We start from the raw sequence: 15,612 nt of genomic DNA, 5'->3' as shown, positions 1-15,612 counted from the left end.
TCAGTTAGCCCACCCATCAGCGTCTCTCTCTCTCTGAAGATGATTCTAAGGGGACTATCACAGCGCTCTTCTATTGTAGATGTAGTAACGTTGCGGAGTAGTAGAATTTCCAGAGTAACACTTCTGACCACACTCCTTTATATGCTGTTTAAGCCAAGTGCTTCTGAACGGTTAAAATAACACCTGGTAAAATATGCTCCTGGCGTTACCCCTAGTGTAATTCATTTTTACAGCACTGTACTGAAGTCAATGGGATGGGGGAGGTGGAGAGAGGTTACAGAGTATAGTATCTGCGGTCCTGAGCCAGGAGTAACAACGACAGAGGCCAAATTGTCTCTTATACAAGTCTGTGAAACATCACAATGATTTGAATGCTGTAATTTTAAGATACTTATTACGTATTTTTAATGTCAAAAAATACTGTGAAGCAAGCCCACTCAAAACCAGTGTTTTTCTTTATCATCAGTGAAATAAGTAGTCAGTGCCATGGCTGATCATTTTCACTTTATAGTAGATCAAGCATCATGAGAATTCATTTCCCACCACCCCCTGTTCCAAAAACCTCTTGCGTCCTGCATCTACTTGCCAAACAATGTAAACCCTTCTTGTCTAAAATTTAGTATGAAACCTTAAAAAAGTGTGACCAAGAGACCGCAGAAGAACGTCAACTGATGATTTCTGTGCCCATGTGGCGTTGGAACCCGCACAAAACCACAACCAAAATACAAACCTCAGACCACGCTTCCTTTTCTATACTATGTCTAAAAACTAGTTTATAAAAAGTTAATCATAACTAAATGTAATAGTAATTTTATAAAAAAGGTCACCACACATTTTAATATTGACCTTTCGTAGAGGAATTAGCAAACAGGGCAAATAACTGCCTTTTGGAGGGTGTGGGGCTATAAATATATCACACCCTATATAAAAAAAAATAACACAGCCACACCCTCCAAAAGGCTCTCATTTGGAAAGCCTTACCTGCCACATTCGTTTCTCAAATATATCTATCAGTTGATTGCATAACCCAGAGAAAATTAAATCCATGGCAAAGGCACCATTAGTTCCAGTCTAGAGACCAACGCAGCAATCATGACATTTACACAGCTCTAAATGACACCATGGCTCTCTCCATCTCGGTTTAACAAAACACTGACAAATTGAACAGTTTCAAATATTCACCAGTCCTCAACATCAGGACGTACAGTCGTCTATTAATGAGTGGAGATGTAGTACAGAAAAAAGTACAGGCTGATTAAAATAGTAATGCTCCAAAGAAAATCCTTTGTAGTCCTCAGTAAAGTCATAACTGTCATGAAACTCCTTCCACATGTACGCAATCAGACCTAAATTACTAAGCTACACAGCAGGTTCGCTGCCTTTGTTTCTGGCCAATATCTGCATCTATGGTTCATATTGCTTTTTAGAAATACCCAATATGCCTAATTCAGATGTTTAAATGAAAAAGATACTACTGCTGAATCATACAGTGATAATACGCCTGTATTGTCTGCCAGTAATATCAGTTCTTACAGAACATACAACCTATGGTAACTTAGTCTGAGTTCACATTAACAGGCTTAATCTTGCATTTATTTTAATTTTTTAAGATTTTTTTATTTATTTTGCCTTAATATGATTCAGATATAATATTTCCAGCACTGTGTGTACATGTTAAATATGATTTAGTTAAATCTGATAAATCACTTTCTTTTATTGCCTTAGATCAGGTACGTATCCAATTTATGAGCTTTTTTGATTTATGATCCAATTTATAATTGAGGGAGACATTTGGGATTCAGCTGATTTCTCCGTGCAGCAGTAAAAGCTGGCTGGCTTTTTCCTTCTCATCCTAATCATGTGCAGTGTACGAGCCGTTTGCTCCCGAGTAAAATGCGAGGCACACAAGCTACTACTGTGTCAGGTTTTCCAGTTTTACTGCAAGTCGCCTCATGACGGAGGCAACATGCATAAACAATGAGAGCACGTGTGCAGTTTCAAGGACAGATTTGTTCACATTAAATCAGATACAGGTCACTTACATTTCAGCACCGGAGCAAAAACATCTAAACTGACGAATGAGGCTTGTAACGTGAACACAGCCTTATGGCCTTCCTTAATTTGAACGAAAAATAATGAAAAATCGCGACCGATTTCAAAAGCAATTCTACAGTCAACAAAGTAATAAAAAAAAAAATTAAATAAACAAAAAATACAATGAACAGGAAAACAATTTTCTGCATTCTAGAGAGAGTGAGTAGACAACAAAGATGCAATCTCTAATGCAGATATCTCTCTTTCACACACAATGATCTGTTTGAACAAGTCAAAACTTTTGAAGGGGCTTCATTTTTATACCTCTCAAAAGAAACAAGAACAGAAATCAAGTCAAATGAATTAATATTGGTTTTAAGCAGTAAAATTTAATACTTTTTGTCCCCCCCCAATTCGCTACAGAAACCCAGGTAAAAAAAATCCCACACTGTCATAAAATACAGCAGCAGCAGTTGCCAGTAAAAAAAAAAAAAAAAAAAAAAAAAAAAAAGAGAAATGCATAAGGGACCCAGAGACAGAAGTAGGGATGGGGTAATGAAGAGAGGAGGGAGGGAAAATATAAAGAAAAATAGATTTCTGTATAACAGGAGTGAGTCCAAAGACCTTTCTTTTAAACAAGAGCAGAGTTACATCCTGGGCACAAGCTGTCGCTTTAATTCAAGAAGGAAGTAGGAAAAAAAAGATTAACAAAAAAAAGAGGCAAGGTCCTATCCAATCAGAGCGCTCTAAGGCAGGGGCATATTCATTAATTCATGAAGGCTCAGTCCCTCATGTGATTGACAGACAGACAACTCCTCCTTTTCAGCATCTGAAACTGTCTGCATGTGTGTGCATGTGTTTACATGTGGGTTTGTGGTTATTTAGGGTCCACACACTCTTGCTGCAAAAGAAAGACACATTTCTTTCCATATTTCTTCATTCATTCATTCTTTTCATTTTTCAGTCCCCGACTACCTAGTAGTCATCCAAATCGAAAAACTCATCATCCTCTCCCTGGTATTCCATCCCCTGAAAATCCACTCTGTACCGCAAGATGCCTGTGAGAGACAGAGCGAGAAACACTCAATGTCAGCGAGTGAGCATGCACATAGTAATGGCTTTCTTTTTAATAATTCAGGCGTTACAAGCCTTAGAGTCTCTGGCAGTTTGCAATTAATCCTCGTCAAATTGAATAAAACTCTAAGGGCATAACTTAAACAATTACAACATGAACACATCTGAAAAATAAATTACTAAATATCTGAAATATTTGAACCAAGGAAACTGCTAAAAATACCAGGATATAATGGATAAAATACAACCCTAAATTTGGCAGATGAGAAATCCATTTATGTACAGTTATATAGACCTTGCTGCTGCTTTACACATCCACTAGCACGCTAGTGAACGCACTAGCATATTTTTCTCATAAAGTTAGAAGTACTGAAAATGTTTTCAATTGAGAAAATGAAAATATTTTCTCAGATTTGAGCACATCTATAAAACCAAAATAACAGATGTGAAGGAAAATACTAAAATAAAGGCTGCAGAGAATTCCCAATAAAAGGTCAATATGCTCACCTCCAATGCCTCCAAAGCCCTTGACAAACTGTGAACCCTCCTGACTCTTGTCTGTGACAATCTCCAGCGTGGCTCCAAATTTCTTATAGCTATTAGCAAACCACTCCAGCAATGGCATACACTCAATCAATTCATGCTCCTGGCCCGTCTGTGGTGCAAAAAGGTAATGTTGTAGGTACACAAATGATGAGTTAATTAGTGAATTTTTAAATGGGTATTAAAACATGCAGAATAAAACATTTCTATTTCAAACCGCTTCCGCAACTCAGCAAGTTTTGGTCATAGAAACATACCCCCATTAACCTTAAAGGATCTACTCGTACATATGGAGGTTGAAAAGAAACTTAGTTGTAGCTTGTTTTTATAGAATGTTAAGTAACAAGAGGCATGTTTCAGTCTGAAACTCAAATCGCGACCCTTGATGGCCCACCCCTTCATATTCATACGATAATAGCATGCTATTGGAGAATTACAACCGCAACACGTGAAAATGCTAATTTTACTCATATAAACAGAAGCACATGGCTGTGTTTTCACACCGAGCGTGAAGCTCCAATAAGGCACAGTCACACTTCAGCTGCCTGAGAAGGAACGTCTTCATGTTGTGATGAGTAAGTGAAATTTGTTTGACTTGCTGTTCTGCAGCATGTTTGGCGCTGATTAGCTTCTACGCTAGGCAGTTCAGTAGTATATTCCAGTGGTGGAATTAATGTTTTGCAATTGCGCAGAAGCAGAGATCAGCTGATAGAGAAAAGAATGGATTTTAGGATAGTTTGGATGCTGCTTTCAAGCAGTCATCTGAAGCTCATATTTATGTCTTTTTGCTCCAAAACAGTCTGTGTTTTTGCTAAATAACTAAAGTACCACCATTTACAACCAAACGATCCAGTTGGTCTCACTGATTGGGTGGAAGCTAATGGGCCATCATCTTTGACAGCGGGGAGGCAATTTCTCACCTGTGGTTTCACATCTATCTCATGAATATTCAATGTGTGAGCCACAGGTGTTGAGAAATCCATGTTTAAAGTTAATTTAAGAAAATATAAATGAATGTTGCTGGGTTTCATGTGTAGCTTTTTGGGAACAAACTTTTTTAGGTAGGAGAAATTTGTATACATTTCAAGGCATGTCAGATTACGTCAGATGTGGCTGAAAGTCCTCAGACTCCAGAGGGTTAACAGGACAAGGTTTCTTTCCAAGAGTAATACAAATTTTGCTTTGATGCTTAATTGTATGGACAACACTTTTGACATGACTTTTTAACATGGATTTGCTCTGGAAAAAATGCGGAAACACACCTCTTTGTCTGTGAAATGAGACTTATCCTTCTCTTGCTCTGGTGTCAAATAAATGGTCTTCTCATCTGAAATAAATGCAAATGTGTATGAGTAAATAATGAAGGAACGGTCAATGAGATGAGGTTTATAAATATTTATAAATAAATAAATAATAATAATAAAATCAATTGTAGGGTACATGTCATGATGAACTGGATATTTCTTGCTTATAGTACTTGAGTTGTTAGTTATAGTAGTTGAATAATAGGTGTGTATAATTTGTCATTGTCATCAGGACAGGGTATATGTGATAAGTAACATTCCCTGATGTACTCATACTTGGTGTACATCCTTATGCTGGTGTACAGTATTTATTAAAGAATGCACAATATTGCAGTAACATGTGTTGTAAAATTCGGAGGAATCTCCTTGAGACGCATACCAATCACTCTTTTGTGTGTGTGGGGTGTGTATATGTATCAATACCGTTCTCTGCTCCATTTCCTTCAGCCCCATGTACTCGTAGGATGTATCTCATGGTGTCCAGATTCTCGTAAACGATGAGGATCTCAACAGCTCCCATCTCCAGTGCCTTTAGTGTGTCTTCCACACCAAAACAGTATTTTCCCGTATCCTGACTTATCTCATCAAAATACCGACCTAAGGGTCAGAGGAAGCACATTTTTTAATGTAATAAGTGGCTTACCAAAGCAGGCAAACCATCTGTCTAATCAACATCAACATCTGACTCAAGCTAAGAAATGGATTAAAAGATCACCTACTATTACATTTTTACAGTATTACGGCAAACATTTGCATACTTGCAAGTTCATACACGTACCTATTAGCTTCTTTTCTTGAATGAATTTAACATTTGAAAGGACTTCAGCTGATAGTTCAATAGCCTGGTTAAAACCATTTTCTCCACCATAAGAGATATCCACCAGCTTCAAAACCTTGGCCTGTAACCTCTGTAACCAATAACATACACAGACACAAATCTTAAACACAAGCACCCATAGGTAGATAGACACTACTCTTTATAGTTGGAAACATACTTTGGTTTGATTTTATAGAGTATGCGGGCATGCTGTTTTCATAGTGCTTATAGGTGGAGTTCAAGCTTCCAATACTCGTTGACAACATTACCCTCATAGCTCCAGTGTAACCCTAAACAAGAAAACTTCACACACACACTAAACATTTTTTGGTTGACTATAGTTGAGGTCATGACAGATATACTGTTGTACAAGTTAAAAAACTGTATATTGTAGAAACTGTAAAATGGCCATTCAGGAAACAGTCATAAGCATTGATGTATTTTGTGAAAAGCATTCAGAAAGTTCAGAATAGAGAGACTCCCAAGCTCAAGGGGAAATGACTGACTGATAAAGCGCTGTCTAGATAAGGGCACTGAGGTCAGGCCAAAAGAAAAGTACAGCCTCCACAAGGCAGAAATCCCAAAGAGCAGGTGGAATGCTTGGCTGCTTCTCTGACGATGACGTATGTGGGGCCAGCAGGGGAAGTAAGAGGTGTATGGTCCAAGCTCAAATGATTTGACAAGTAAATGGAATCAGAGCCATATGAAGAGAACTGAGTGTCAGATAATTAAGTGTCACTAACTGATACTGAAATTAGTGAAGTTCAAGAAAGCCTTTAGATCAAATGTGTAAGTGAATGGCAAAAAGTAAAACTGCCCGAGTGCTTTCACAGAACATGTACATGTCAGGCTAAGACATAGTATGACCTGCAAGAGCTCTTTCCATGAGTGTATGAAGAACATATTTGTACCATAAGGAGGTGAAGGACATATTTTAGCTTCTTTGTCCAGAATGGATATAGGAAGGTCAGAATAGATTATATTTGATTTATTGATCAGAGGCTATTCAATCATCAGTTAATATTGAGAAAAGAATTTGTCTAATAAACAGAAATAAATATAGAAGAATAAACAGAAACTCATTGTGCATTATCAAATGGTTTACAGTCTTACCGGATCAAACATGTCAGACTGGCTGAGTTCAGTTTTAAAGTCTGCAGATCCAGCGAGCACCATGCCAGCCACATTGACCTTATCATTGGACACAAAGAGCTGCACTGCTGTCTCAGCCACTTTACGCACATAGTTATGTCTCTTCTCCATTCTCAACCGCGCAAAACGCAGCGCAGACTGTCCTCCTCGACCTGACTCAGAGAAAGGGGGTGAGGGGGTGAGAGAGAGAGAGAGAGAGAGAGGTGTGAGGGATATTGGCTATTCTCCTCATCAAAGTCTTTGTAATCAAAGTGTCTGCCTAAGTTCCAACACAGTAAAAATGATTAAAACGAGATTACATTTAGAGGGCAAACAATGTATTCATTTATTTTCTTGTGAAATACATTTTTGTTCCAGTACCATGTTTTTTGGGAAGGTCCACTGTAAATTTGTGCAGCACTTCTCTAGTGTTGCCCTGTAAGGTCCCAAATAGTGCGCCGCTACCATCAATCACTATGAAGCCAAATTTACTGTCATCTGACAACAATGCTGTCAGAGCCTAAAGGAGGGAAGAAGAGAGAGAGAAATATGACAATAGGTGTAAAACTCAAACATTGTTGTATACTGGTGTATACTGCCAAAATATTCAAAAGCACAAGGAGAGAACAGATGAGGGTGGAGAGGTCACAAACTGAAACTGCATGAAGATGACTTGTGGGACCTAAAACAGCTGAACACAGCTGGTAATGTGGCCATGAAGAAAGGTCTAACTGCTAAAAACCCAGAGGGGGGGGGGGGGGGTATATTGCACATTAATATCAGTGACCTTTAAATCAAGCAGTGCCATGTACAAATAGTTTTTAATGTGTATCATATATATGGTCCCTCTGAAGAACCCTCCTTTCTCTGTAGACCACAACATTAAACCGCAAAAATATACAAAGTGAGCTACTTAGTTGTTTCATATTTTACTAAAGAGCACACAGTCCAACTGAAGTCTCGCGATAGGCACTGATTCCTCAAGGCAAACAAACAAGAGTGTTTGTACACAAAGATAATAGCACAAGGAGAACCAGCCATAATATTGTGTTCAGATGTTACAGGCTTTCCAGAAAAGACACTCTGTAAAAACTGAGGAAGTATGTGTAAAGGTACTAAACTATCATATTTCTTTTAAATATGAGAAAATGGCATTAGTGGGATGTTTTGGCAAAGCAGTTTAACGACAGATATTTCATGTCACACAACTGAACGCACAACAACCGTTGTAAGGAAGGTGACTTTGACAGAGCTGTAGAACCACTGTCAAGGAGAAATTTGACAATGAATGTTAATTCCTGAGCGATTTGCTTCAGTGATTTACATGGGTAAGGATTTCAGAATTTGAACCAGTGAACTGTGCTAAAAGGGTATCAATTTGCATCTCAAATTTACCTTTGCAATATTACAAGTAAATTTACATGAATTCATAAATCTCAATATCTTTCATACCCCTACAGATTACTGACCTCAGTGTGAAATTTGTTGTCACAGAGATAGAGCGAGGTATTGATGGGTTTGAAAGGCTCAAAGTCAATATTGACTTTTTTTTCTTTGCCCTCCTCTGTCACAATGGTGCCACAGTACACTACGAGACCATTAGGGGGCACTGCAAAAGAAAAAGGAAATCATTTGCACAATGTGACACTTTAGAACTGAAAAGGTTGAAAGAGGGACATATCATTAAAAAAATAAAGAATAAAAACAAACAAACAAAAAAAAAAATATTGGACTTGTTTGACTCATTAGCACATTAAATGTGGGAGATCTAGATTTCCTACCAACCCACAAACTGATATTAAACAAACCAGTGAGTTTTTTTTGTATACGCCTGAAGTCTGATTTAGTGCTGCGTCTTCCATAGACAGCAGCCACTTCATGTTGTCCTGTCTCCCTTCTTTAGTCTCTCCAATCAGAGCTCTAGACACATCTGAGTCTCTCCAATTGCAGCGCTGGACCTAAATTTATGTGAGTGCGCAAAGGAGCAAAAGCAAGTATGGAGAAATATGCGTACTGATTAAACACAGTGAAAAAGAGAAGAGAGAAGAAAAAAATAAATAAATAAAAAAAAACAAAACTGCTCCTGGTGTCTCACTGCTGGACATATTACGCTTGAAATAAACAGTTACCAGCAGTAACTGAAACTAGTCATTCTGAAAAGGGTTGTTTAGACAGGGTTAAAAAGTGTTGTCGTTTGATCCTTGTGGTATTTTGAACCAAGCATGTGAAAGACTATTTATTAAATACCCACGGAAGTGTGTTAAATAATTGAAAAAGGGGGTATAATATGTCCTCTTAAATCAGGATAAAAGCTAACTGTGATCTTTGATGCAATGCCTAGCTTGAGCTTAGAATACACTTTTTAAAAATTATAATTCATTACATTACTAGGCACATTACTGTCAGACTTCTGTTAACAAATGAACCACAATATTAACATTTTAAGAGGTTCAATAAAAGCACAAGTTTCGTATGTATACCCAAAAGTGCAACAACGTACAAATGTGTATATTAAACATATTTTAAAGTTTTATATATAAACTTTACCAGAGAAACAGGGTACATTTTAAACATTCATTATTATTACTGTTATCATCAATATTTATATTATTATTTGAAAACTTTAGACAGGGATTAAAACTTGGAAAATCAAAAGATTTGAGAACAACATGTAAATTTTCTTGAATGAAGCTATTCGTAATATCTAACTGGCAAGTGTCAGTCAATATTCAACATATTCCCGCTGAAAGTAAGATTATTGAACTAAGGCAAACGAAACTGAAAGAATGATATTAGGAAGAGGAATAGTTACTGTGTCAAAAGTGTTTTTTCCATCCACTGTGCTTTTGAGAATTATGAGAATGCATATAAGAAAACCTGAATTGAAAAGGCCAATATTCGGACTAAGTGGAAAAGTCAAACTATCGCTGAAGCGTATATGCGCAAGAGAGAGAGATGGAAAATGGTTTTACTTTTTAAATAAGCGATAAGGTTTCAGCTGGTTTACACATAGTGTGCATGCAGAACACCGCGTGCCACAGTCCTGGACTGACCCTGTGACCAAGGGCTTTTAACAGAACCCCCTCCAACTCATCTTCCTTTTCTCTCCTATCCATGCTTTAGGACCGCTCTGTTTTCATACTCTGGCTTCTTATTTTATTGCATGTGTAGAAAATTGTACACTCATGCAGCACTGTGCTGAAATCAGAGACCTTACATTTATTTATCCTCATCTCAAAACATTAAGAACCACGTCTATACCACAGAAACAAAACACACCTTAAATAAATATTAAATCAAGATTTTTTTTTTTATAAAGTGTGTTTTTAATATAAATGATTGTAAAAAGGATTCTGACCAAATCAAAAACCCACTCAGATCTCTCCATCTCCCACACTTCAATGCCAATGATCACGGGAGAATAAGTCTTCTGAAGTTTATTTAAAAAATGTAGAGGATAATTTTGAAATTTTTATGCCAATATTTCTTTATTGCACATAACATTTGTGAATGTTTTGGATGGAAACCCAGCTACAGCTTCACAGTAAAAATATGAAAGTTGGACAGTAATACGACTGTACATTTTCCAAAATTGTCAAATACATTTTCAATTTCAAAACTCAGGTTTGCTTAACTAATGGTTCTCAAGATATTTAAGCCCTGACTACGTGTTTTTAGTTCAGTTTGCACATTTTTAATAGCAGTCCGGCATACTACAGTTTGCATTTAAGCTTCAAGAGGCTACAGGTTTTTCCTTGCCTTCTTGAGTGGGAAATATTTTTTGATAAAATGGGTCTTTTTACTAAATTAATTCAGCCCTACACACAAAAGCTATGAAAGACCTGAACAGGCAGCGAGATTCTAATTAAATACCTATGGTAAAAACTAAAAATGCCAATTAGTAATGGGCTTATCTACCTTTGTTGTAGAGTTTAAGTCTCTGCTGTACTGAAGTGATGGCTCCCAGCACAGAGAGTCTGTTGACTCTACTTTTGATGTTGGAGGCTGTCCCAAACTCATCAGCCAGCATTTTGGCCACTCTGGAGATCTGATCCTTAGGAGGGATGATCAACGAAATCATACTGGTTCCATTCCTGACAGAGAACGAGAAAAAGGAAAAAAATCAAGTTTCAATACAATCGACAGGTGACAATCGGGATTAGTATCACTCTTAAACCCAGACCCAACTGTAACTCACACAATCAGCTGGGCACACATAGAAGATGAAGACAAACAGATGAACAAGTGAAATGAAAATATTAGGTGCGTTCAAGACACAACAAGAATAGCTCAAATGTGAAAGGAACATGGAGAAGGGAACAATGGTTAGAGAAGTCACTTAATCAAAGGTGCATAACTAAAGCGTCACTTTTTAGGTTAAAAACACAAACTAAGACTGAAATTACATATTCCAAAGAGGACCAAGTGTTTCTTGGGAATTAAATGCATCACCGGAGTATTTTGATTTATAAGGTTCCCACAGAAACACTAATAATATCTGATATTGGTCCAGTGAACAGGCTGTTTAGAGCAAAAACTGTTTTTTTTTTTTTTTTGTTAATTATACAGTTTTAGAGGGCAGACCCTTGCCTTGTAAAATTTCAGTGTTCCACAGCAAAAGAAGAGCAAATTCAGCTATTGTGATACAGGTGGTTTGTAATAATATTTTGCTGATTGTCTTGTTCTTTTTTTGAGGGGGGAATTAGTGAGGTATGTGGCAAAGCAAAGTTTTTATAGGACTATGTCACTTTGGGCAGGTTTGCTTTGTACAAGAGAGTAGCTGATAGAGGGGTACCTTGTTGTAACTCCCCATTCAATTAGTAAAATGAAGCAACTATATTTTTTAAACTAGGGAACAATCTTTCTAGCCTTTCTTGTGTGTGAGAGAGTGTATGAAAAAAGAAAGGCTGTTAAACTTATTTGTGTCCTCTAACAAGCTGATTTTTTATAATGTAACTAAAATGCTATTCTCAAAGGGTACAAAGGAACCTATGCATAAAGGGAAATATATATATATATATATATATATATACACACACTAAAAACCACCACACAATATTGCACCATTCTCTCAAGACACAGTAAAATACTGAACACAGCTCTGATGCAATAACAAAGGGGAGTAGTATGCTGTTAAATCCATTTATATATTAAAACAGTCTATCAATTGTGGGGTCAGTAACTGAGAGCTGTTAAAAGGATATACTGTGCAACAGGTGCAGATAGAGCTAGACACAAAAGACAAAATTAATGTTTTTGTGTAAATTTTACACACTGTTTTGGCAATTTTAAAGAAGAAGAAACACTGCAGTTTTGCCATGGTGACTCTTCCGTAACAACAAGGGATATATAATCAAGAACTGTGTTTGTTATTCACACATGGCTCTGAGAAAGGACAAACGGGATCATGTTTGTGCCATCGCTTCCCAGATGAAAGAGAATCTGGTCTCCATTAATTTTGAGAGAAGAGTACACAGACCTGTGCCAAAACACACAAGGTCAGTTTTGGACACAACATTTCCCATTTTTCTTTCACACAATGTTGCCAGACTATATCCATTACAAACTCAGACTTGCTCCAACTCTGGCTCCCAAATAAACAAAGCCTATCTTAAGCTTTATTTTAGCTTTATAAACAAGATTAATCATTAAATTAAATGTGTCGTATTAGTGCCTTTTAAAGTCAAGCACAAATACAATAGCTGTCCTTGAATGAAGGACTAAACTGTTGTGACAAATTCTGTCCTCAGCCACAACTACCTGAAAGAGGGTAAGGGAGGAGGTGGGGAAAAAAAAGCAATGGCCCATGCAAACGGTCACGCTGACGTTGCATTTACACACATGGAGGGGTTGTGTTCAGAAGTCCATGAACGAGTGCCGTTATCAACCATTTCAAATGACAAAATTGTAAATACACCCAAAGTTATAACAGATGAAGTTAAATCTATGGTGCAATAAATATAAAAATGTAAGAAAGTATACAAAGGCATTTACCCAGGTAATAAGAGATATTAACTAAACAAAATAAGAACAGAAGGCATAAGAGCAACTGTGAAAGTAGTTCAAATAATGATAAAAAATAAGTAAATATGAAATGATATAAAGTATATTACAGGTTATGAATATTTGTACAAATAAATGCAGGCCAAGAGAGTTATAGCTAAATACAAAGGGAATTTGCAAGGTTCAGTTTGAGGGTTAAAACATTCAATGTAAAAAAATAAACAAACAAATAAATAAATAAATACATACAAAAACTTTCCACCAGCTGAAATTTATGTCAGAGAAATTGAGAGACAAGAATTACCAATATAAAATTAATTCTCGGATGTTAGCGTTGGGAGCCAAGCTAGCGTAGATTACATTTTAAAATCCTAAGCCAGTAACTCTTACATGCAGTGACTTGCCTCCCAGTTACCATAACACATCACAAACCCTCCATTAATGAAGTATCGTAGACCCTCAAAGTTGCTGAGCTTGAGACATTCTCAAATGCTTAACATGGATTATTGTATTTAAAACTCAAAGAACCACCAGCTTTCTCTCACTTATTACTGGTGACAAGTACCAAAAGGAGGAAAAACTTGCTATTTCAAAATTAAAGAGCTCAAACAGCTACAGAAACTTTCATGACCACAGGCCACTAAGACATTTCATTATTTTATTCATTCATTGTTTGTATCTGCTTATTCAGTTCAGGGTCACAGTGTCCCTGGAGCCTACCCAGAATCCCTGGGCGCAAGGCAGGAACACACCCTGGAGGGTCACCAGTCCATCACACACTCACACCCATGGACACTTGAGTAGCTAATCCACCTAACAACGTGTTTTTGCAGAGTGGTAGGAATCCAGAGCACCCCTGGAGGAAACCCACATGAACACTGGGAGAACACAACACACTCTTCAGAGACAGTCACTCAAAGCAGGGCTCAAACCCACCACCCCAGGACCCTGGAGCTGTGCGACAGTGACACTACCTGTTGCGCCACTGTGCTGCCAGCCGCTAAGACTTAATATGGGTTATTTTTTTTTGCAACAGTATATATGGAACACAAACCCATCTAACACAGTAGATGTCGAGGGGACTCTACTGCTGACTGGACAAACCTGTGAGCTAAAGAAATGACGGTCAGCTTTTTCACCGCTTCAGTATAAGCCTATTAAGAATAAAAGCCAGAATATAAAATCTACTGGCAAAACTGAGGAGTGTGTAATCTGAAAATAAAACAATCATCATTACATACACATACACGTTTTTTTCGTGAGGAGCACTTGTGACAGGACATAAAACTAATGTATGAAAGTTGACATCAAGTTTTTTTTCTCTTTTACCCTCCATCACAGAAACCATATATAAAAGGGGGGAAATATTTAAGCTTTTTCCATAAAATGATTTTTTCAATTTAAATTAGATGTGCTCCAGTGGGCACTGCGGATAGTCCAGGACCAGTAATACGGGAGAGGTCTTGTCATTATAGCCCGCATTTTTTACTACAGTAAGGCTTTTCTTACACGTTAAGGTTTCTTTTGAACGTTAAAGGTTTTAGGACCTTCCTCTAACGTTACTCCTCCCAAGGCCCGGCTAACAGCCATTAGCTGGACATCCGTCGTCGTACCCCGATGTAAACCAGCAGCTATCGAGGCTAAAGGGGGATGAAAGGTTATTGAACGGCTTAACAAAATGCTGAAATGTTTACACACCCTCTGGCAGCCTCCAAACTTTTAATCAGCTTCTTAATTTTCCAGATCTCCACGTTCCTGTCCGCGGCGCTCGGGTCGTCCGCCATCTTCACTGCTGTAACGTTAACGTTAGTCGCTTCGGCTCCTGGCAAAAGGAAAGAGGACGGAAGCTCGTTAAACCTTCATTTATGTTTTACATTTCCAAGACAAGCCTCGAGAAAAAGTGGCATGTCCCCGATACCGCAAATTATTCAGATAAAAGCGGCGCCTGAGCCGCTGACACGAGGCTAAGTTTAAGTTAGCTCCTCATACGAATGTTCCATTCCACCTTAAATAGTGCATCGGTTGCATTCTGGCGCCTCAGCCATTTAAGGGGGAATGGAAATTCAAATTCTGCTTTATCTTCCAAATACAGCCAGTGAAGTGTACGGCTTTAACAAGTGACCGCCGCATGATTTAAGGTGGAACAGAATTTTCCCACCCACACTCACGAAAATATAACTCCCTGCCCTTGCAGACAACGGAAAGCCAACCAGTTCCAGTCGACCCTAGCGCACCGACTCAACCCATCATCTGGAAGAGGTTCACAGAGATAAAAACACATGTAAATAACCGCCGTACCTCCCGCCACAGACTCCGCCGCTCCTCTTGGTTGTTTTTACCGGACCGCGGTGTGACGTTGCCTCTCTGCCGGTTCCGTCCCTCACCGACAACGCGTGGTGCAAAAAGAGGGCTCACATGTGAGGGGCGGGATTAAAAATTACCTACTTTTCACTTCCTAGAAACGCTAGTACAAACCGCGACCACGCAGAATCTCGTTGGTCTACACCCGCGTCCTTCAAGCGCGTAAGAGGACGTGCGTGGAAATCACCTGCCGAGGGAGAGCTGGGAAATGTAGTCCACTCCACCAACTCTGGTTACAGTGATATGACGCAGAGATACGTTCATTTAGCTAATTCATTCTCACCCTTCTCTTCTTCTCCACCACGTCTTTATATATTCTTTATGCTTTATTTTTAACGGACTCTT

The 15,612-nt window shown here is 38.1% G+C and overlaps 1 protein-coding gene across 2 annotated transcripts; it reads right to left on the bottom strand.

The window, feature by feature from the left end:
• Positions 1–1,712: 1,712 nt before the first annotated feature.
• Positions 1,713–15,223, bottom strand: etf1a (eukaryotic translation termination factor 1a). 2 transcript variants are annotated; one of them, XM_066668167.1, is made up of 11 exons: positions 15,205–15,223; positions 14,605–14,728; positions 10,822–10,997; positions 8,373–8,512; positions 7,285–7,423; positions 6,886–7,076; positions 5,734–5,863; positions 5,379–5,552; positions 4,914–4,978; positions 3,616–3,763; positions 1,713–3,092 (listed from the first exon to the last, which is right to left on the bottom strand). In XM_066668167.1, exons 2-11 carry the CDS (start codon positions 14,688–14,690, stop codon positions 3,010–3,012), a joined length of 1,332 nt encoding a protein of 443 aa, XP_066524264.1. In that variant the 5' UTR covers positions 14,691–14,728; positions 15,205–15,223; the 3' UTR covers positions 1,713–3,009. The 2 variants fall into 2 exon arrangements, with proteins under 2 accessions (XP_066524264.1, XP_066524263.1); XM_066668166.1 differs by lacking the exon at positions 15,205–15,223 and adding an exon at positions 15,075–15,202.
• Between the last annotated feature and the right edge of the window lie 389 nt (positions 15,224–15,612).

Source organism: Hoplias malabaricus, chromosome 4 (assembly GCF_029633855.1).
Source record: "Hoplias malabaricus isolate fHopMal1 chromosome 4, fHopMal1.hap1, whole genome shotgun sequence".
Lineage (NCBI taxonomy): Eukaryota > Metazoa > Chordata > Actinopteri > Characiformes > Erythrinidae > Hoplias > Hoplias malabaricus.
The sequence above is the reverse complement of the archived record's forward strand: the minus strand, read 5'-3'. Positions and strand labels throughout refer to the sequence as shown.

Bases quoted from the DNA above. Each gene is read 5' to 3' on its own strand.
- etf1a (XM_066668167.1), bottom strand. From the start codon at position 14,690: ATGGCGGACGACCCGAGCGCCGCGGACAGGAACGTGGAGATCTGGAAA. The intron at 7,077-7,284 runs GTACTGGAACAA...TCTCTGAGTCAG, and splicing joins GGACCTTCCCAAAAAACATG to GTCGAGGAGGACAGTCTGCG. The intron at 5,864-6,885 runs GTAAGACTGTAA...TATTGGTTACAG, and splicing joins AGTCTGACATGTTTGATCCG to AGGTTACAGGCCAAGGTTTT.